Source organism: Clinocottus analis, unplaced genomic scaffold, assembly GCF_023055335.1.
Source record: "Clinocottus analis isolate CAN_PGR_092001 unplaced genomic scaffold, fCliAna1.0.p SCAF_16, whole genome shotgun sequence".
NCBI lineage: Eukaryota > Metazoa > Chordata > Actinopteri > Perciformes > Cottidae > Clinocottus > Clinocottus analis.
The window spans coordinates 9,417,413-9,438,359 of record NW_027175887.1 but is presented as its reverse complement, the minus strand read 5'-3'; the positions used below and the strand labels follow the sequence as shown (position 1 = coordinate 9,438,359).

The 20,947-nt window shown below is 38.9% G+C and overlaps 3 protein-coding genes across 4 annotated transcripts; 1 reads left to right on the top strand and 2 right to left on the bottom strand.

Moving 5' to 3' along the window:
• Window positions 1-154: 154 nt before the first annotated feature.
• LOC137787010 (neuropeptide B-like) lies at window positions 155-2,001 on the top strand. Its single transcript, XM_068579194.1, has 2 exons — window positions 155-406; window positions 1,701-2,001. Exons 1-2 carry the CDS (start codon window positions 155-157, stop codon window positions 1,827-1,829), a joined length of 381 nt encoding a protein of 126 aa, XP_068435295.1. The 3' UTR covers window positions 1,830-2,001.
• A 551-nt stretch (window positions 2,002-2,552) lies between these two features.
• Window positions 2,553-9,656, bottom strand: LOC137786940 (guanine nucleotide-binding protein G(o) subunit alpha-like). The gene is made up of 10 exons (XM_068579087.1): window positions 9,574-9,656; window positions 9,020-9,155; window positions 8,838-8,929; window positions 8,641-8,733; window positions 8,181-8,341; window positions 6,807-6,935; window positions 4,431-4,560; window positions 4,202-4,273; window positions 3,393-3,480; window positions 2,553-2,778 (listed from the first exon to the last, which is right to left on the bottom strand). The coding sequence occupies exons 1-10, from the start codon at window positions 9,610-9,612 to the stop codon at window positions 2,588-2,590; spliced, it is 1,131 nt and encodes a 376-aa protein (XP_068435188.1). The 5' UTR covers window positions 9,613-9,656; the 3' UTR covers window positions 2,553-2,587.
• A 750-nt stretch (window positions 9,657-10,406) lies between these two features.
• LOC137787222 (ethanolamine-phosphate cytidylyltransferase-like) lies at window positions 10,407-20,060 on the bottom strand. Of its 2 annotated transcripts, none has more exons than XM_068579553.1 (13): window positions 19,850-20,060; window positions 14,965-15,053; window positions 14,334-14,495; window positions 14,132-14,198; window positions 13,953-14,037; window positions 13,835-13,876; window positions 13,153-13,285; window positions 12,906-12,988; window positions 12,741-12,818; window positions 12,571-12,636; window positions 12,411-12,476; window positions 12,203-12,291; window positions 10,407-12,041 (listed from the first exon to the last, which is right to left on the bottom strand). In XM_068579553.1, exons 1-13 carry the CDS (start codon window positions 19,978-19,980, stop codon window positions 11,927-11,929), a joined length of 1,206 nt encoding a protein of 401 aa, XP_068435654.1. In that variant the 5' UTR covers window positions 19,981-20,060; the 3' UTR covers window positions 10,407-11,926. The 2 variants fall into 2 exon arrangements, with proteins under 2 accessions (XP_068435654.1, XP_068435653.1); XM_068579552.1 differs by having other exon boundaries at window positions 13,153-13,301; window positions 13,836-13,876.
• Between the last annotated feature and the right edge of the window lie 887 nt (window positions 20,061-20,947).

The following is a 20,947-nucleotide window of genomic DNA, read 5'->3' as shown; positions in this document are numbered from 1 at the left end:
CAATAGTCAGATTGGTGACGCTGTTAACATTATGAATGAGCAGGAAAAAAAAAGTCACCCCTCCCCAAAAAAAACAGACGCTCACCAGGAGGTGAGGATCGGGTCCCTATAAAGACCGCTTCAGTCTGGAGGACCATCAGTTCGACGTGGAGAGATGCCCGCTAAAGTAGTGTTCCCCATCGTGTTCGTCTCCTTGCTGGTGGCTTGCAGTCCAACGGAGGCATGGTACAAGCAGGTGGCCGGCCCAAGCTACTACTCGGTGGGCAGGGCGTCCGGCTTGCTGTCCGGCATCCGGAGGACCCCGTACGTCAGGAGAGCCGAGCCGGACCCGTCAGGCAGCGACGAGCTGGCGACCAACAGCGCGTTTCCTGAATCCACCCCGCAGCGATTCCTCTTGAAGACGATGGTTAGTGGCGATCGATTTTATATTAATATTCATTAAAGCTCATATTAGGATTGTGCCAATTAATTAATTGAAGGACCACACTTGTTTTTTTTAGCACTATATATATATATATATATATATATATATATATATATATATATATATATATATATATGATATAATATATATATCATATATATATATTATATCATATATATGATATATATATATGATATATATATATGATATATATATATGATATATATATATGATATATATATATGATCTAGATATATATATATATATGATCTAGATATATATATATATATATCATCTATATATATATATATATCATCTATATATATATATACATCATCTAGATATATATATCATCTAGATATATATATCATCTAGATGATATATATATATATAGATGATATATATATATATATAGATGATATATATATATATATATATATATATATATAGATGATATATATATATATATATATATATATATATAGATGATATATATATATATATATATATAGATGATATATATATATATATATATAGATGATATATATATATATATATAGATGATATATATATATATATATATATATATATAGATGATATATATATATATAGATGATATATATATATATATATATATAGATGATATATATATATATATATAGATGATATATATATATATATATAGATGATATATATATATATATATAGATGATATATATATATATATAGATGATATATAGATGATATATATATATATATAGATGATATATATATATGATATATATCATATCTCTCATATTCATATATATCATATTCATCATTTACTTGAGTAGCCACAGCAATAGGCGTACATGCATGTTTTTAACTACAATAAAAAGTTCTCAAAGTAAAGGTAAGCATGTAAAAAAAAATGTTCAGTACACAGCAGTAAGTGAAGTTAAACATTTTAACAGGTGGAGATCAAGCCGATTTGAATTGCTTTATATACTCGTTAGCAGTTTAATTGGTAATAATGTACAACCTGAATGTTTCGTGAATGCAACATCCTAAGAAATCTGCAAAGTTATTAGTAAATACAACTGTGAACAGAGGTAGTCATGTACTCAATTGTCATTGGTGTGTTTGATATGCAAGACATTAAACACAAACACGGTTGAGATGAGGTCCACGTACACTTGTTTGTTATTTGTTGAGACATCAAACATTACCTTGTCAGATTCAAGTGAACAGCATTTAAAGACTACATTTGTCTAACATAACTTCCGTTTGTCTCCAGCCTGTTTGCATCAAAGACATTACGCCAAACCTGGAGAGCTGTGAACTCATCCAGGAAATCAAGGGGTCATTTAAGTGCAAAGCGGACGTCTTCCTCACTCTGGACTCTGACGACTGTGCAGGAGACTGAACAGTAAAGCCGACAGCTGAGCTGAAAGATGAAGCCTTCTTCTTAAAGGCTTTACATTTTTAAAAACTGTACATGTCTGAGTTTAACACTAATGCACTTAGAAGATATGATACTTTTCCCATTTCACCAAATTATTGTAAACCTGTTTTAAACTTTTCACTGTCAAAGTAATTTATAAATGTACATAATTTATCTGAGTATTCATTAATAAATGAGTCATAATGCAACCCCTTGAAGTTATTGAATGCAAAACATACAGGAAAAGTGTTTCTTCTCATTTACCAACATGAACTAAATCACTGCAGATTGGCCGACATGAACATATCCTAAACGCTGAACTTGCAATCACTTTGTAAATTAATTTAGGTATGGACAAATAAAAAACACATTACATGTAATATTTAAACCAGGAAAACTTATTACAATTGGTGCATTCTTCGAAGTTAGTTAAAATAAATGAATTAAAAACAGCTCACTGATGTGGTAAAGGATAATTGTGCATGCTGAACATGAAATTGTACCTGGAGAAAATGCTGTATAAACAGGAGGGTATAAATAAACACCATTTTTAAAAAAAAGGACGCGGCATATCAATAAATATTTTTATTTTAAAAAAGTTTTAAAAATAATTTAGGGTAAGTGCAGCATTATTAGCTGCTAAAACAACTTATTTAAAAACATGGGCAACAATTTGCCGACATTAAAAACAACTGATAAAAATGACAAAACATACAATCTAAAACAGTCTCTAGGGGACTTTACAGGAGCTGGACAGCTGCTAGATTCCCCTTCATCACCTGATCTAGGACCATGTGGAACACCACCTGTACGTTGGTGGTGTCTGTGGCGGTGGTGAAGTGGTGGTACACGGGTTTGTCTGAACTGCCGTTACACGAGGAGAACATGGCGGTGATGTGGTGGGCTGCAGCGTCTACTTCAGCATCTGCTCCTGGTTGGGGACGAAGGAAGAAAAAAAAAAGTCATATCTGGAGACATCTGACTAAGTTCAGTAAAGGGAGAGTTGGTTTAAAGTTAGTCAGTCATTAAATATTGATCAAATCAAAATCTGGCAGCCGGTGACAATCTGTGTATATATTTTCCCCTCTCGATCGACACCTACACAAATAAAATGTGACAAGAGTTGATGTAAATGAGTGAAATATGTATGACAGGAGCGGGCTTGAAACACACACGGAGGAATATAGATTACCCAACGGACCAGGAGGCTGCAGCGCCCCATCCAGAAAATAATAACAGAGACTCAACCCAATTCATGGAGGAATTTTTAGATTGTTGAAACTACTTCAAAGTTGTCAACTGTTCCATAGCTGAGCAAGAAGTGGATACGTTCCAACAACATAATATTCTGTCAGTTTGCAGTCAGAACCCAACATTGGGGCCGTTGCAATGTAAATGGCAGATTCCAAGAAGCAACAGATTGACCTTTTTTTAGTTACATAATGTAACTTAAAAGTTTGAAATGTATAATATTCGTTTAATTTACAAAATGAATGCCTTTGTTTTCCCCAAAATAATTATGCAAACATGAAAGCCACGACTCACCTTTGTAACTAGAAAGGTAAAATCTTAAGTGTCTCCCAGAGTGCAGGATCTTGTCCCGGAAAAGGTCCGTTTTGTTCATCAACAGAATCTGCAGGGACAGAAATGTGAACTGTGAAAATTAAACAATATTCAAATTACATTTGAAGTTCATGCCTTCAGTGCAGTTTCACATAACCCATGTGCATCAGTCACAACATTTAAATATCTGTATCTTCATCTACCTGACGCTCAATACTGTGAAGTGTTGCTTTTTTAAAACACTATTTGGCATGTGAAGTCACGAGTATTGTGAAATTCTGATGAATAAAATATTGTCACCATATGTATGTAATCAGTCCATCCCAACATCCTCTAAAGAGGACAGCTTACATACTGAATATACATTCGCACACACACGCTATTGACCAACAAGTGCGTCATTCATGTCAATTCCAATTGCCCCACAATGTAAAAGAAAAACAAATTAATTTCACAAAGTGTTGAACAGTGCTTGTACGCAACTTACAAAACAGAATTACCTGCCCTCCATCTCAATTAAACTTTGTATGCTAATTATGTATGTCTCAGTCAGCCGCACTCTACGCCAGTTAGTGTCCCATCTGCTTGGCATGAATGATTACCAAAAGCTCCACTCAGCTTTTGTCGCCTCAACACAGTCAGATGAGCTTTAAACCAGACCTGGCAGACCATCTGCATCGGGTCTGAGTTATATGAAGAGGCAACGAACACAAAGCTTTACAGTGATGCCTTATACAAGTATTGTTTTTATCTTTTAAAACATCCATCTAAAATAAGTGCAATCAACTTACCAGTGACGTGCTCATAAAGACTGTGTTGGTGCAGATAGAGGTAAAAAGTTGCAGACTTTCCTGCAGTTGATTCTAATGAAAAGGAAAATATGCAACAGTAATGTAAAAAGAGGTCGAGAAAGTAGATAGTTTGCAGTAAATTTCAGCTAAACTCTAGTTTGCCTAGTAAGAAAAGAAACAGCATCACAATTGATTCACGCGATTACAATAAGTCTTTTTCATAACATACCCGTGAAGGGTCCTCAGTCTGTGTCATATCATAGCTGCTGAGAGCCACGACAAAGAGCACAGCCTGAATACAGTCAAAGCAGCCGAGCCATTTCCTCCTCTCACTCCGCTGGCCCCCGACGTCATACAACCTGTCAAGAAGAAAAAAAAACAACCCAGTCACTTTATTCATCCAACTGGTCACATAAAAACATATGTACAAATTACAGATGTTCTATAGCCAAAAAAAAAGAAAGAATCAAATTGATCTATAAAAACCTGATGACTCGAGGTTAAATTGTCATTGTACAATGTAGGACTGCACAACAAATGCAGTTGTAATCTCGATTCGCGACATGATAAAAACTAATAACACCTTAAATGTGCTAAACTCACCACAAACTGGTCACATTGGATCATTTAAGTAATTAAAAGCATATACACTGAGAAATTGCTTTGTTGATGGATAAAACATTCAAACGATAAATCCTTTTTGTAAAATATACTATAAATAAACATTCATAGACAATATTTTTGATATTAAATACTGATGTTACGTCAAACCCATTTCATATTATTGGGGCAATCCATTTCAAAATGTGATCTGGCACCATGTGAAGTCGAGGGTCTTGGTGACACAGGTAATGACTTCCCATTTGGGCCAGATGGTCTCCAGGTGCGTGATTGCAGAACTCATGTCAGAGGCAATGAAGCATTTATGCCCCTGGGTCAAGAATCAGTTGTAACAAGCTGAGTGACAATAAACCGTAACTGTGGCATTTGACAGCAGCAGTTTCTGTGCTGCAGAAAAGAAAATCATCACTCATTGACGCAAAGAAGTAGGATCCAACCTGTAAACTGATACAGCTCGCCCACTCTGAGGAACTAACGTTATTGAATTGAAGTATTTAGTATAATCAAAAAAGGATTGTCGAGACCGGCTCACTTTTAAACGGTTTTAGCCGTCCTATTCAGAATTACATTATGCACGTTTTCAAGAAAAAAAGATATTGTGCCTAGAATTTACTAAAATGGAGATGGAAAGCAAAGACGGATAATCTGATCAATAAACGATACACGTTGCATCACTGTGATTGTATTTAACACTAAAAGTATAAAAAAAAAGATAGGACATCTACAGTAACAAATAACAAGTAACCAAAAAATACATTTTACAACTACCTTAAATATTTGATGGTTCATAATCTGCTATGTGCAGTTTCATCTATAAAAATCAGCAAAGATCAAGTATTTTTCCCCCAGAGGACTTTTTGAGCATTAAGAACATGGGCGACGGCGGACACTAGCAAACCAAACGTGTTCTGCATTTGGAAAAGACGATCACAACCGTTAGCTCCATGTGAGGTGTTCAATGCTGGTGCTATGAGCACGAGTAAGCGATTTCAGTGGACAACTTGCCAGATTAATGCGAAGGAACAACTATTTAGTTTTACGTGTCCACTTTTCCTGTGAGGCCCTCAATTATGTTACCTAAATTGTCACCAAAACGTGGAGCATCCCTGATCCATGGTATTTCATTAAATTATCCTTAAATGAAAAATATTCCTTGAAAATCATCAAAAACGTGATACTTTTATATTATTTAAAATTTCCCACTGAAGCATTTGTATGCAGTTCAAACTTTAGGAAGCTACAGTACATGCAATATTAATGCAGTCCTGCTTCATATGGATTATATTTCACAGGGACAGGGCACTGGGAGAATCATGAATGGCTGCTTACTCCTAAAACAAAAAAGGTCAAAGGGGAAAGGAGTGCGGGGTTTTTATCATTTCACCAGTGCGCTGCCACTATATTTGTGTTATTATACCTGGAATAAACAAGCAGTGTGACATCAATATTACATGTCTGAGTTATACGTCCCTCAGCTGAGAAGAGTTCTGCATTTGTCAGGGACCCTTTACGCATTGGTGTTGAGTCTCCAGAGGCAAAACAAGCTGCTTTCTATGACAGCAGCATGTTAAATAGTGCATAATAAGCAAGACAGCAAACCGCCATCAAAACATTGTTCTACAGTGCAACTAAAAATGTGCAATGCATAGCGTTCTGCTAAACAACCAACAACTAATTCATGAAATGCACTCATGCCAACAATTTACATCCAAGGCATTATTGTTCACGTAATGGTATACAATCTAAACTCTAAAGTGTTCAATTGCACCTTAAAAAGGTAAAATATTGTGTCAATATTCAGGAATGTAATTGCCCATCAAGCAAAAAGTACAATACAATGATTTCAGTGAGCCCATTGTGAATTGTTAAAGTCTTTACTTTTAAACTCAATTAACAGCATTACGTTAGCTTAGAGTTGCGTGCATGACACTATATCATGTTGCAGCCGCGGCTGTATTTGTGCAGACAGTTGAATAAGTCTTACCGAAAGACAATTTCATTATGTTGAAACTGCGTCTCAATGATTCCACAGGTCCTTACTCTCACTCTCAGAACATCAGTCTCTGTGGGAACGTATTTGGGAGAGATGATTCGACTAATGTTTTCAAAGAAACTGGAGGGGAAAAGAAGAGAACAACAAACGTCACTAGCGTACGAGACGAGCGTTTAAAAAAGTCAATCGTGAGCAGAAACACATCCAGTTGTTGCTTTTATCGAACATGTGTTTTCTTCAAATATCAGGCCAAGAGAGACAATGTTTGGGCTTTATATCAGATTATTAAATGGCAGGTTCCTGGACATGCAATTATTTTTTTTTAACATTTTATGATGATAAAAATGTTATATTACTTGCAGCAGTAACTTCTGGTTAATAAAGCGAGCGTTGATTAGAGTAGATTCCTAAAATGAGGATACAGCCACAGTCTACTTCCTATAAAATAAATATTTCTTGCGTCAATAAAAGTCTTGTTCAAGCCAAAAAGCTAATGTCCAAGATGTCCTTTCACACATTGAAGGGCCTTCGGGCCCTGGGGAAGTCAAGTGTGTCACGACAGAGTCTAAGCCAATATTTCCGGAGGGAGAAATCGACGTCGGGTCCAGCAGAGTGAGAACACCGCGAGACAGCTAGGTGAGTTTCATATCATCCTCCAGCTCTTAAACCTATCGAGTTCCAATAATGGTGCCGTCACATCATCTCGCAGTCTGGCGTACCTTTTCATTACATAATGAATAATGGCATTTGGCAAAAGGTTTTCCACACTTCAATTAATGATCCACACTTCAGCTGATTATGCAACACACACTCATTGGTATCTATGCAGAGTGGTGCGTGACAATTTCATGGCTGCTTTTTTCATGCACAATTCAAAAGGGCACAATTGCTGAAGTGCAGCAAATAAAAGAAAGATATAATTCTGCTCACATAAATGTAGAAAAGTCCCACAAAGATGTGCGTGCGTGGGGAAGGGTGGGGGCAGTTAGATTAAAAGCTTGAAATTAAAAGATAATGTCACGGTTGCAACACCTCGACAGCAATTACTCTCACATATGAATGTTTGACTTCCGAGTCATTAAATAAGAAAAACGACTAATCAAGTCAGTTTTATCTGCTTCACCCTAGTTTCCACTTTCCTGTATATCTGCAAATCGTGCTTTTTAATTTGGTTTCAATTAAGCCTCCCGTTCCACAAATGTCACAGTTATCATTTCCTAAAGACGGATTTTTCTCAGCAGTTGCTTTACATCGATGAGGTACGGCGACGCGCTTCTTACTGCACAATTTCCGATGACATTTCCACTGCCCACCGTCATTAGGCGGTGTTGTGAAAAGTAGATCACTTAAGGTCGTTCTACTCACTACAGTGCAGAGTCATTCAGCTCAAACTCGTAACCTCTGGCGGCAGCTGCTCGCACACCTTGGTCGGCCCAAAGCGCACACACGGCATGAGCCACGAAGGGAAGCAGTTCTTGGTCGTCCCCTAAACACTGACTGCAGGACAGGATGGAGCGGGCACTCATCTACAATACATGAGAAAAGTTAACAGAAAAGGACACACACAAAAAATACAATTACATTCTAAAGTAAATGCATGCTTTCTCCCCAAAAAATTAAAAGGAATGCATTGCCTAAAAGGTCCAATTGGATCAGTAGGTTGTGCCTCGCAACATAATTTAAAATGATCAGAATCAGTCATCGCTACTGACGTGTGCTGTGCAATGATAAAGACTGACATCTAGTGTGACAAAGAGGGGCTGCAATTAAAAAAAAGAGGGCTACAAGAAAAGAAAAAAACCTTAACGGTCCTATCCCTCCTCACCTTGTTCTTCTTGTTAGCCAGGTTAATCCTCAGCATCCCCATACCATGAAGAACAAACTTCATAGAAGTCAGCAGGTTGTCCATTACTGCAGGCTGTGGAGGGAGGGAATGACAGTCAACCACTGCATTACAGAAATGAGGATTTCATAATATTCCAGGGTGTTAAAATAAAAGCTTGCGTTGCAGCTCTCCAATACCTTGAAACTGAGGAGCTCTTGTTTGGAGAAGCCCTGACTGTGGATGATCTTAATCTGTTTGATCAGGGTGCTCTTGCCACTCTCTGCAGCTCCTGACACACACAAGCCAGAGAAATGCTTTCGCTTCAAAATGTCAATTTTTCAGGGAAACCAGATGAATTACAGAAATATCTTTGATTTACCAAGCATGAGGATTTTCACCACGTTCACCTCGGTCCTGGCATGATCACAAAGGTCTTGCTCTATTTTAGAGCTCCGGAGTTTTGCCTTTTTATCCTCTTCTGTGATATCCTGGTGCATGCACATGCCCAAGCAGAGCTGAGGAAGTACTCAGTTTTTACATGGACGTTTTTGGACTATAGTAAAGAACTGACCGCAAAACAAATATATCTAAGTTTATAATAAATACATAAGGAGGGAGTTTTATCCGATTAAATATACATAACTTACTAACATGTTGGTTAGCAGACAAGAGTCCAGTTAAGGTCAGCAAGCCAACATTATAATTGTAATTTTAAGTCATTTTGTAATATTGTGACTAGACGCTAAGGTAATTGTTTGTTTCACACAATGATTATTAGAGACCTTAATCTCAAAATTACAATCAATTTAGTCTTGCATATTTTAACGGTGAAACTCGAGTGACGTAAACTTCTCATGAGACTGACCCTTTCTCACTTTGGGTGGTACAAGAAACAAAATAAATATTAATTGTACACTTCACTGAATGCTCTACCTGCAGCGGGTCTGGCATCGCACTAAGACAGCAAAACATCTCTCTGCTTCTGCTCTTCACACCGGTGTTGCTGGATTCACAACCTGAACTGTTCACAGAAAGTTAGCAAGACACGGAAAAGCTAATTACCTAAATTGGGGGCACGTGTGCACTGCCGGGCCTTTAAAACGAGGAACGGGAAAAACACTTTTCCTTCAAAATAAGAGCACAATTTTCCCTTTACAATTGTGGTGTCATTTTAAGATAATAGAAAACTAGAAGCGCATGTAGTTGAATTATTAGGATCAATAATTACGTGGCCTTTCCCATAATGGACTTTTTGAAGAGTAGCAGTCATGCATCGCTGGTTTCAGTGGCAAAATGAAAGAAGACTACATTTATTTTATGATGCGCAATACTTCAACAGAGAGAAATATTGTACTTTCATTTAGTTGCAAACTTATCAGTTACTTTTTAAAAACAACTTTATACTTACATTAGTTTATAAAATTCAAAAACCCATGTAAAATGTTTATCAACTGACCACATTGAAAAGCGGTTTATGTGGATGAATCTGTGATGATATTCCAATAATATGATTCATGTAAGTAACACTGATTAGGGCCATCTTGCATAATTTCTTTTTACTTATGTCATAGTATAATGTGTTGTTGCTACTTTCACTTCAGTAAAAAAAAAACAAAAAAAAAACATCTCAATACTTCTTCCACAACTGTAAATGTCTTTAGCACATTATGTGACCACAAATGAGTGATCTTGCCAATGGCTTACCCATTTATTATTTCATCAACTGAAAACCATGAGCATGCTTTTATGAAAAAGCGTACAGATCTTTTCTGGATACTACTCTGCTTTAAAATAATACACTCTTAATGCCTTGACATTTAACAAACTCTCTTTGTATTTCATTCATATTGCAAAATTCATGTTTTCTATTTCCATTTATCTGTGTCCAAAACAAGGGCATATAAAGATTTAATCATGTTAGTAATGCACAGCTTGCTCATTTGGATAAATTACTTAAGAAATGAAGCTAATATCCTCCAACGCCCAGATATTTTCAGTGTTAGGGAAAAGATGACAAATAGTCTCTCAGATTAAAATGTTATTATTATTATCAGCAGCAATATACTGTAGTCATATCAGTTTTCTACAGTATTTGGGAGTTGTCAATAACATTTACATTATAGTTTACAATGAATACATTCCAACTTGACATACAGATATATAATTATGCATCTTTATACAATATGAAACCATCTATACAGTAGTTAATGGAGATACGGTGAGTAAAATATTCATCTACAAAAAATATATTATTCAATCCCATTTGTTTTGGAGACAGAGGTTTAATTGTTTAGGGCTCAATGACAGTAAGAGGTCTATTTTATGATCAAGTCAACCACACATCTGTCATAGTTATCCTAAGAAACCTAAAGCTTAAAAGCAGTCTGTTAAAATTCTGTAGCGTTCTCTATATTAGGATAAAACCAAAGAGTGTTGGTTAAAAAAAAATATACATTTGCACTCAAAAGGCCAGATGTACAGATCTGTGCATTTTTTTAGTTAAAAACCTGCTATACCAGTAAAACAGGACAGTTGTGATGATATCTGTAGCATAGGTAAAAGAAATTTAAAAAAAAGGTTTTCAACAGTTTCTCACATCCAAACAACCAAAGTTAGATGCAAAGAAAAGTGGGGTATTTTTTCCACTAATTCTCTTGTGGTTTTAGAGTTCTCCGGAAATCCTGGTATTACGTTATAATACATAGATACAATACATACAGTTTGTACATAGATCAGTTGTGGAGCTACACCCAATGCTGGACAGAAAGCAGCAATAACACCATGGAAGCGACTAATCACGTCACTTCCTGTAATGCCTGACCAGCATCTCATGTACCCCCACATGCCCTTCATATGTCTAAATCCCATAATATCCCATCAAGCCAAAACATAAATAAGAGTGCTTGAGGAATTAAAAACATCCAAAGAAATAAAATTGACATTTGAAGATATAATGATATCTTCCTTGCTCTAACTTTGTCTGTTTTGTGTGATTTCTGACTGACGTGAACATGTATTTGCATATGCCGAATATATATTAATACACAGAAGATCCACACACACATAATCGCACACAAGAACACCCGCAGTATACCTGATGATCCCACAGCAAACTATGCTGCCCTGGCTTCAAACGGGCTGCTGTAAGGACTGCTGTTATTAGCCAGGATCGTGTGTGGAGGGTGTCATATCATACATATAAAAGGGTTGATTTGACTGTACATGAGTTTAGATTAAGTGAGTTTGTCAGTGTTATGTCGACACTTAGTGCTTGTTTGGGGCCTTCCTACAGCACAGCCTGGGATATTTCTTTAGTCTTCTCCTCCTCTTGTCTCTTCATGGCCTGGATCACAGCAATCTCTTTGGCCTCTTTCTTCTGGTTCCTTGCTTCAAATAGCAACCTGAATCAAAAGGAATCCAAGAAGATTGCAAAGAGTGAATCTAATGTATCTAATCTTTTTATTACAGTAGCAAACAAAATGTGTCACATTTATTTGTACTTAGAAAGATACAGTTTTGCCCAGTGGAGGTTATATGAAACAAATACTTTTGTTTTTTTAACCTGTTTTTGATTATCCTCTGCACAATGGCATCCGTAGTAAGGCTGTTGCCACTGTCAACGGTACGTAGGATTCCTTTCCTCCTCGGCTCCTGGATATGAAGAAAACATTGCAAGAGAAGTGTGATTCATCATTGTGGATTACAGTGTTTAGTAAGGGTCCTTTAAAAACAAAAAATACAGCTGTAATTGATAGTGCATAGGATCTTACAGCATAAGGGTCAGAGCCATCCTTGTCAGGATATATTTCGGTTTTTCCATGGCATACAAGATCCACCTGTAGATAAAAAGATGTTCTACTTTATTCATATTCTTATTACAGAGAAGATTATTATCTCGTGGTGAGAGATAATTGTGTTGCCTGTACTAACCTTAAAATGTTCCAGCAAATCCTTTGTGACTGCAAAGGGCGCACCAATCACCACTTCTGACACATGCTGTGAAAAAAAATCTGAAATCAATTACACTGCAGATAAAGAGGATGTATGTATGTGCAGTGCAGTGCATTGATGGTGGAGGAGGAAGAAGAAGAAGAACCTACTCGACAAGCCAGGACGCTGAGTGTTCTCTCGTGGACATTCATGATGGGGTAGTTTTTTCCTTTGTAACGGTTCACCTCCTGAAAGAAATTAACAAATTAGGATGTAAAGTACATTGGCAACACCCGACTCTGGGAGGCAGCGAATGTCTCGCGCAGCCGTCTCACCTGATCAAAGTGCAACCCCACTATGATGTATGGCTTTTCCGCGAGCTTATGCACTGCTTCCAGGAAGTCCACATGGCCGATGTCTGACAGGAGTCAAGGTTGACTCTTTGATAGCGACCATTCATTTAAAACACCATTTTATAAATGGCAGAAACTCAGTTTAGTAAACTGCACACACACTTTTTGATGAAGTTTTATGTTTCAAAAAAATCCAGCGGTCTTGTCAGTGAGGCTCTAAAAAGGATACGGAAGAGGTCAAAGGCTCCTGCCACATAGATGATAGTGTCTCCGGGTTGAGGCTCCTGGCCTGAAGCAAACTGGATGATCTTCTGTGAAGTCTGCAGGAACTGAGACACCCCCGTCCAGGGACTGTGGCCCTTCTGACCATGTGACCCCCGTAATCCAGAAACATGCACAATGAGTACAAACAGTGTAGCAATAAGACAGATGCACTTTAGTATGGATTCAGTAGCGGCCACTGGTTTGTGTTAGAGACCAGGATGCTGCATCATCGCCACCTAGTGGTGTGACTAGCAATGCCAATAGCTAACTTGAGGCAGTCAAACAAATCCCCTGCCCATTAATTCAACCCTCGATAACTTCACAGCACTACGCTGGTCTGCTTGTGAAAATGTAAATCCCCAGCACGTTGACTCTGAGTTACTTGCTCCATCCAGGAACAAAAAGCAGCCTTCACTGTTTCACTGGCAAGGCCTGCAACTTGATTATAAAGTGGGTCCACAGTAAAGGCCTTTTGTTTAATAATCAGGCCCACAAAGCAACTTCAACTACTTGAATGACAAAACAGTTAAGAAGGAGGAAGCCAAAGAGTCAAGAATTTTGTTTTGTGCATCTGTCATTTAAGAGTTTGGTTGAAACATGAGGATTTGGTTTGACGTGAATGTGCTGTAATTATGTTTGGTACCTACCTTTCCAAAGTTGTCCGTGTGCTGCTGATAGTCTGAACTATCCTAAAGAGAAGAGAGGATCAAATTAGGTGTGTGCTGCGTTCTGAAGGGTGCATAGGGGCAATGCGGCTGTACTCACAATGTTGCTGTGATGTGCTTTGGTCATCAGGAGCATCCTGCCAACCAGATCTGTGGTTGAAACTCCCTGGGTTCGCTTACACTCCCTGGAACAACATTATATAACAACTTCAGACACACACACAACATATAACCTCGACTGTTATTTTAATCTTCTGCACATTTCAAAAGGAGACTCACCTGTACCGCCCTGACTTCTTCACCTCTTCATATGTGTCTTTGCCATCCACTGTTAGTGTTATGTCGTCTGAAACCACAGCATACGTGATCAATCCACTTAACCCTGTTGTATCAACTAATAGCAGTATTTAGTTAAATATTAATGCATAATATTATGCATCTGTGTGTCTAAATAAGGACATGAGGTCGTGATAAACTGTACCTCCGTGCACACAGAAGTCACAGTTGTACTTGTCGAGGGTCTGGAGGGTGGTGACGTAAGGCGCTCCTTCCACGACCTCATCCACCCATTTTATGGCCCGCACCATCTTGTATCTTTCTGCCTGAGTGAAGACGGGCGGACCTTTGTGCTTCGCAATCTCACCTTCAACACAAAACAAGTACAGTCAAGTGATACTGTCGACACGCACAAATAAACTGAGATTTATAGATTGACAGAGAGATAGAAATCTCCCTTTGGATGATACTCTGAGCTGTTTTTATAGTGACAGAACGCAGCATCGCCTTCATCATTGAGATGTATTTTATAACTTCAGCAGAGGGAAAGATTGCTGGCATCTCTGCTTGCCCTGACTATGAAGTCATGCTGGGTTATCATAGTGTCAGAATGCTCCAGTGTGCTACATGAGGCAAAAAGAAAATCGCTCGAGTGGTTGCACTAAATTGCACAAAGTGGGCACAGCCTTCACAGAGGCTACAGGTGCCACAGCATGACTTATGTATGGTAAAGGAAGGACAAATATCAGAATTGGGCATGATACGAGACGGCTTCCACTGAAGATGTACTGATAAGTGTGTGATAAGGACAATGAGTCAGCGGTTGCGAGCCTTACTATCTGTGTGTACTCCAACGATGAGGTAATCTCCCATGGCCTTGGCCTGTCGCAGCTGGTTGGAGTGGCCATAATGGACCATGTCATAGCTGGGAGAAAAAGAATATAAGAAGTTATAGAAGTTGCATTATTGTAGTGAGGTTAGTGAGGTACAGGAGAAGCTGAGAAGATTTTCTTTTTTTTTAAATTCTTCGTTGGAAAATTAAATAAGGGATAAAGGATTTCTTGAATTACAATAATACGGTTTGGCAGCCACTCTTTCATCAAATTTGAAGTGTCACAAAACTCTTCTCCAGTACACCATGTCTTATTCCGGATGATAGCAAGTGGGTCAAAAACGTCTGGTGAATAAAGCATGGTGTGCTCGATTAGAGTTGTGTGGCGAGTCCACACTGTTCTCAAGGTAAGACATGGCAGCTCCTCTTCTTCATCACACAGATGTTTGGGTGTTTTGGATGTTCACTTTGACAAAAAAAAGTTGATTGAACTGAAATAAATGAAAAGCAATCTGGAGTATAGAAGATCAATGTAAGTTTAGTTCATGGCTTAAAACATGCAGAAAAATCATTATGATCCTATATTATTTTTACAGTGATTGTGACATTATCGTTCCACCAATGTAATCCACCCACTTCATGTGATCTGCTGGATATCTGATCAAAGTCTCAACATAAAAAACCTCCCCGGCAGAGTGTGTTTTCTCCCCCACTTTGCTCCGCCCAGGCTACGATCCCATCTGTAGATAATTACATTAGACACAGATTGGAGACTAAGATTGTTACATGGTAATCTAGCATAATAATAGGGAACAGATGGGCATTATCCTTCCATCACTATTACAACTGCCAACAACAGTCTGACATTTATTTATTTCTGCTCTGCTTGGAACATGATATTGATGTCGACTATGCACAAAAAAAAGAGAGGAATTTGCCCTGACTGATGAAAGTGACTGCAGGTGTTACTGAAGATGCATCGAGGTTATTAGGATCCAATCACAGGATAATTTCGTACAGCAGCAGCTACAACCATCAGCAGTAACCTGACAGCAATTAACTTGGAGAATCACAACAATGACGACATAATTGATGGCTGATGTGACATTCAAATTGGCATCTGGGTCTTCTTTAGTCCATAAAGTTACACGTCAGCTCTCTTAGGGGTCAGGTGCAAAACAGCACTATAAATAGCATCCTTAAAAAAATCAATAAGTAAACAGATGAGCACTTTCAGACCTACAGTATCCACGCAGCCACATCAGTAACAGAATCCCATGATGTTTTCAGCCCCTGGGCTAAGCCAATGAAAGACAGCATCTGTGTCACTATAGACAGCCTGGCTGGAAACCGCCGAGACTGCACTTGATGATATGGCAACACTAAATCTAGTACCGGACCTTAGGGCTTGTCTATGTGATTTGGATGTTTCCACTACTGAACCTAAAAAAAAAAGAAGGCTTATTGTCGAGGAAGCAAGATGTCTTGTGCTGTCAATCCTCGAAATGGGACCCACGTGTGGTGGCTGTGAGGCGATCGTGCAGGGCCAGAAGAATTTAAGAGGAGGGAGCATTTAGAGGTCATTGAATAGGGACTAGAACTCTGGAGACAAAGACAGAGTTACATAAGACAAGGAGGCTGCTTTTGGGGGTGTCACACTCATTCGATGCCTGACATGTGTTACCGTATTCCTGTTGTATTTTTAAGCAGGGGTTGGATCCTTAACGTGAGATGATGAAATATTAATTAGCCTGTTAGCGGACACCCAAACACTTCTCAGGAATAAAGATAGACAGACATCAGCGGGCACAGATAGAGTGAGTACAATGGGACACATGTAGGAAATACCAGTTTGGGGCGGGTAGAACAATGATTACCTTGACATTTTGGTGAGGTTTCATTGAACCAACATTATAAATACCTGGAGACGTAGAGCTGATGACCGTTTTATATTGAATCATCATAGGGAAATGAGTAGTCTCAGATAAGGCTGGAATGAATCATGAACACCCCCCTGAGGCTTTAAATAGCATGTTTATAGCCTCGTGTGGGTACGTAGCATGCTCAGCAGAAACACAGTGGAAGTGGACTTTACACTCTTCTGTTATGATGCTTCACTGACAACTGATCTTTGACCCCCATCACCTCTTTTTTAGAACAGATGATAAATAAGCGCCTTTGTGCGGTGAAGAAGGGGCAGGGTCAATGATGTCTCAACAAACGAAGTGACTGTGCTCTTTCCTTGGAATTTTCCTCTCATTCCGCTGACAATGCTGGATGTCAGTCCAGCGGGGCTTCTGGGAAACAATGCACTCAGTGACGGGCATGGCCGCACGGACTACAGTGGCCGCAGCAGGTGTGGGCCGAAGGGGTTTATACGGGGTTAATGAAATGAGCGCTGTTGACATTGGCTCTCTTTGCGTGCTCATCCCACCGAATAATATTCTGGCATCCCAAATATTCTGCAACATTCCATCAAACCGTGGATAGGCAGCCACACCTAAATGATAGGAATTCTACTAGAGAAAGCCACCATAAGCCTGGCCTTCATACACAGAAATTCAAAACATTTTGCTTTTTCGCTGCACCATGGAGCCAGACTCTGTTCACTAAGGGCTTCGTGCTTCTTATCTTAAAAGGTGCAGCTCAAGCGCTGACAAAAATTATTTGCATTATCGGTTTATAGTTCAGTGTAGACATGAATTTGTATATATATATATATATATATATATATATATATATATATATTTATATATATATATATATATATATATATATATATATATATATATATATATATATATATATGAATAAAAACAGTTCGCACTAAAGTGTTTCTGCAGAGACGGATTGTTGTTGAATTTTTCAAATGCCAGAACACAGAGTAAACAACATTTCATTTGTATTGAATGTTTTGAGGTGGTGGCAAAACCTCAAAAGCCTAGTCACACAGTGACTTTTAAAGGTTTAGACAATTAACATTTTGTCTGAGATGAACTGAGAACTGAAATTTAGACATTGGTCCTTTTGTTTGTCTTCGATGTTGTTCTCTAAAGCAAATACGTATTCTGTAGCTGATCCTCAACAGGGAGCCCTTCGCAATGGTGAGATGAATGAAATATTAGTACACTGACTAGAGTCTGCCATGGCAATAAAACCTTTAACTCCTAGTCCAGTCCATGAAACCTGTTCAGTGTGTTTAGTGTCAATAGGCTTGTTTGTCACATAAAGAGTACATCGTACTATTAATAAGGAGAATTTTCCTGCTGCTGGGTGACGGGAGAAGTGTTTTAGTTGGACACTGAATTTCCCCCAAAAACAAAGTAAAACCAAATATATTGGGTAATAGTAAAGACCTTCAGCTCGTCTTAGCGTTTTGTTTCAAACATTTCTTGTTTTGCTAAGTGATGTGAACACAAGAGCCTATTTTCTCATTGCCCTTCCCACAGCTGTGTGCACATGAATTGTCAGTGTTGCTTTTAAGGTCGTGCCTACGTGAGCGCCTTGCTCGACTCTAATGTGATTAATTCTTTATTTCATTACACCGTCCTGCAAGAAGACACCTTGTTCATTGAGGTGTCATTACATCTTCATGGACGTAAAACCACGAAAAGTCAAACTAAGTGTGCTCAGAGAGGACCTGGTCACCAAGTGGTCTGAGGTGCATAATGTGTGACGACAATGGACTGGATTTAAACCATCACCTTACACTCATTTGCCTCTTAACTCAACTATAAAATGTTTGTTTAATTCCAAAAAAAAAATGTATTAATGCTGTGGTGTAGTAAATACTCATTTTGACATTTCGTCTTGCCACAGCAAGAGAAGCAGTTAGTAGTAACATTAATGAGTTAGTAGTAACATTATTGAAGGTTTGTTTAAGTCGGTTGTCCCACGCACAGTGAGCCAGCATCCACAATGCCAGGACAATAATTATGTATATCATTTATGTATAACTTTGCCCTGAAAAAAATATATATTTTAAAGTGTGTGCGGTGCGACACATTGACCAGTATAGACTTATATGTGTGTGCCTTTTGGAAATCAGGATACATTGAAACATCATGTCTGCCATCTTGGTGGCGGTATGACCTTGGTTGTGGCTTGAGCTGTGTGTTATGGAGTATAATAGTATGTTGTCCAAAAGCATATAGAAATGTCATCCCAGTAGTTGTGTCAATAATTATTTGCATTTATGAATTAAGAAGATGGCAATGAAATAGTGCAGCATTTACTGATTAATGATTTTGGGCAGATTTTAAACTTTACACATCAATTCAAAACTTAGCTGATGCCTTGCTTGATAATTGTGATTAACATAAGTTTAATAACTTACAAATGTATGTACCCCTACATTTAGTAAAGTACTACATTAAGTGAAGTCGTATACTTACAATATATCACTACAGTAACCCAGCAGACACTTTTATCAACATGACATCAATAACATGAACATGTCAATGTCAGTGTCAGCATTATACAGAGTGTACTACTTGGCTCCCTCTACATGACAGTGAATTATGATAAATTGCAGCAGTAAATCAACAAAAGTCAGCCCTGATGTTATTATGTGTAGATGTGAAAGGAGATGATGTCCCAGTAATGTCATGTCAAGATGTGTCATGTAATAAGTCCAGGAGCAGTGGTTATGTCTCTGGCTGTTGACCCCTGTCCCGGTTGAATAGAGATATAACATCATTTTGCATTAAAAGTTTCGTGTATCTCGTGAGAATGAAGCAGTGAGAGCTGTAACCTGCATCGGGCCTGTCCCGGTGGTTCGGTGCCATGCAGGCAGACACGTTCACCCAAACGGACCACGACCGATAGAAACACAACGTTGCAGGATCTTCATCACACCCCATCAATAATCAAGCAAGCAAGTTACTCACCAGCCATCGCACCACACCCGGATTCTTCTCCTCCTCTTCTCGGGACTGCACGCTGCAGCGCCGGGGGTCGTGCCTGCGTCTTTACCGGCTGCCGTGCTCACTTGGGGGTGGTGATGTCCGTTCTTGATCATGTCGAAGCTGGTGAGTGGTCACCCTTCAGGTTCAACTGTAGCTATAGAGCGACTCTCTCCAGTTGAGACGGGGGAGGGAGGGGGGGGCGGGGGAGTGGGAGGGACGGTGTCCGCTGTGTGCCCCGTTTCGGTGCAGGACAGCCGGTTTAACTGTGTCCGCAGCAGCAGCAGCAGCAGCAGCAGCGGCAGCAGCTCCAGCAGCGGCAGCTCCAGCAGCGGCAGCACGCAGTGCGATGCGCCAACGCCTCCTCCACCGGCGACGCAGCGACGCACGGCGCGCTACGTCCAGTCGGCCGAAATAAGCAGGTGACCCACGGAGGAAATGAGGCACTGGACGTAAAATACGTTGGGTTGCACCGCCGTAGTCGGGGCTTTTACTTTGAATAGACCAAACAGGAAGCTGCGGGTCCGTGACAGCGGACTTGACAGATGGGGAATCGTACGATGAAACGCCGGTGCACGCAGTCGACGTGGTGTTACATAATCGCGGCGTTTTCCACTGTCATGTGACTATGTCTGTATTCCCACAGAAATAGCAGGTTATCTGCCAAATATGTCTGTGATGACTCCCCCATTAGCGGACTGTACGTTCACTTCAATGTGTCTTGCAAGTGAGGAAGAAAGATTAGATATCCTTCATTTTGTATTTGAACATGCTTATCTAAATAACCAAATTAACATTGAAGAGTTTCTTCCTGGTTAAGCTGTATACTCATAATAATAATAATAATAATATAACGAAAACAAAAGAAAAAGTCAAATGTATTGTATGCATGTGTTATGTAAATGCATTCATTTGGCATGCATACACAATACAACAATATCTATTAAAAATATGATTGCATATTTGTGGTGGCGATCAAGATCACGATCAAGAATAAAATATCTCACCACTTACTTATAATGATGCAACCCAACAGCCCTAAAGTACAGTTTAGTAAAGATTGCACTGCTCACAGTGGCTGAC

What these genes read in the sequence shown, in the direction of transcription:
- LOC137787010 (XM_068579194.1), top strand. Translation starts at nt 155, where the DNA reads ATGCCCGCTAAAGTAGTGTTCCCCATCGTGTTCGTCTCCTTGCTGGTG. An exon ending in GATTCCTCTTGAAGACGATG is followed by an intron (nt 407 to 1,700) that starts GTTAGTGGCGAT and finishes GTTTGTCTCCAG; the next exon opens with CCTGTTTGCATCAAAGACAT.
- LOC137786940 (XM_068579087.1), bottom strand. Translation starts at nt 9,612, where the DNA reads ATGTTTTGCTGTCTTAGTGCGATGCCAGACCCGCTGCAG. An exon ending in CGATGCCAGACCCGCTGCAG is followed by an intron (nt 9,156 to 9,573) that starts GTAGAGCATTCA and finishes GTACTTCCTCAG; the next exon opens with CTCTGCTTGGGCATGTGCAT. An exon ending in AAGAGCTCCTCAGTTTCAAG is followed by an intron (nt 8,734 to 8,837) that starts GTATTGGAGAGC and finishes CTCCCTCCACAG; the next exon opens with CCTGCAGTAATGGACAACCT.
- LOC137787222 (XM_068579552.1), bottom strand. Translation starts at nt 19,980, where the DNA reads ATGATCAAGAACGGACATCACCACCCCCAAGTGAGCACGGCAGCCGGT. An exon ending in CACACGGACAACTTTGGAAA is followed by an intron (nt 13,302 to 13,835) that starts GGTAGGTACCAA and finishes TTCTGGATTACG; the next exon opens with GGGGTCACATGGTCAGAAGG. An exon ending in TCAGCGTCCTGGCTTGTCGA is followed by an intron (nt 12,637 to 12,740) that starts GTAGGTTCTTCT and finishes TTTTTTTCACAG; the next exon opens with CATGTGTCAGAAGTGGTGAT.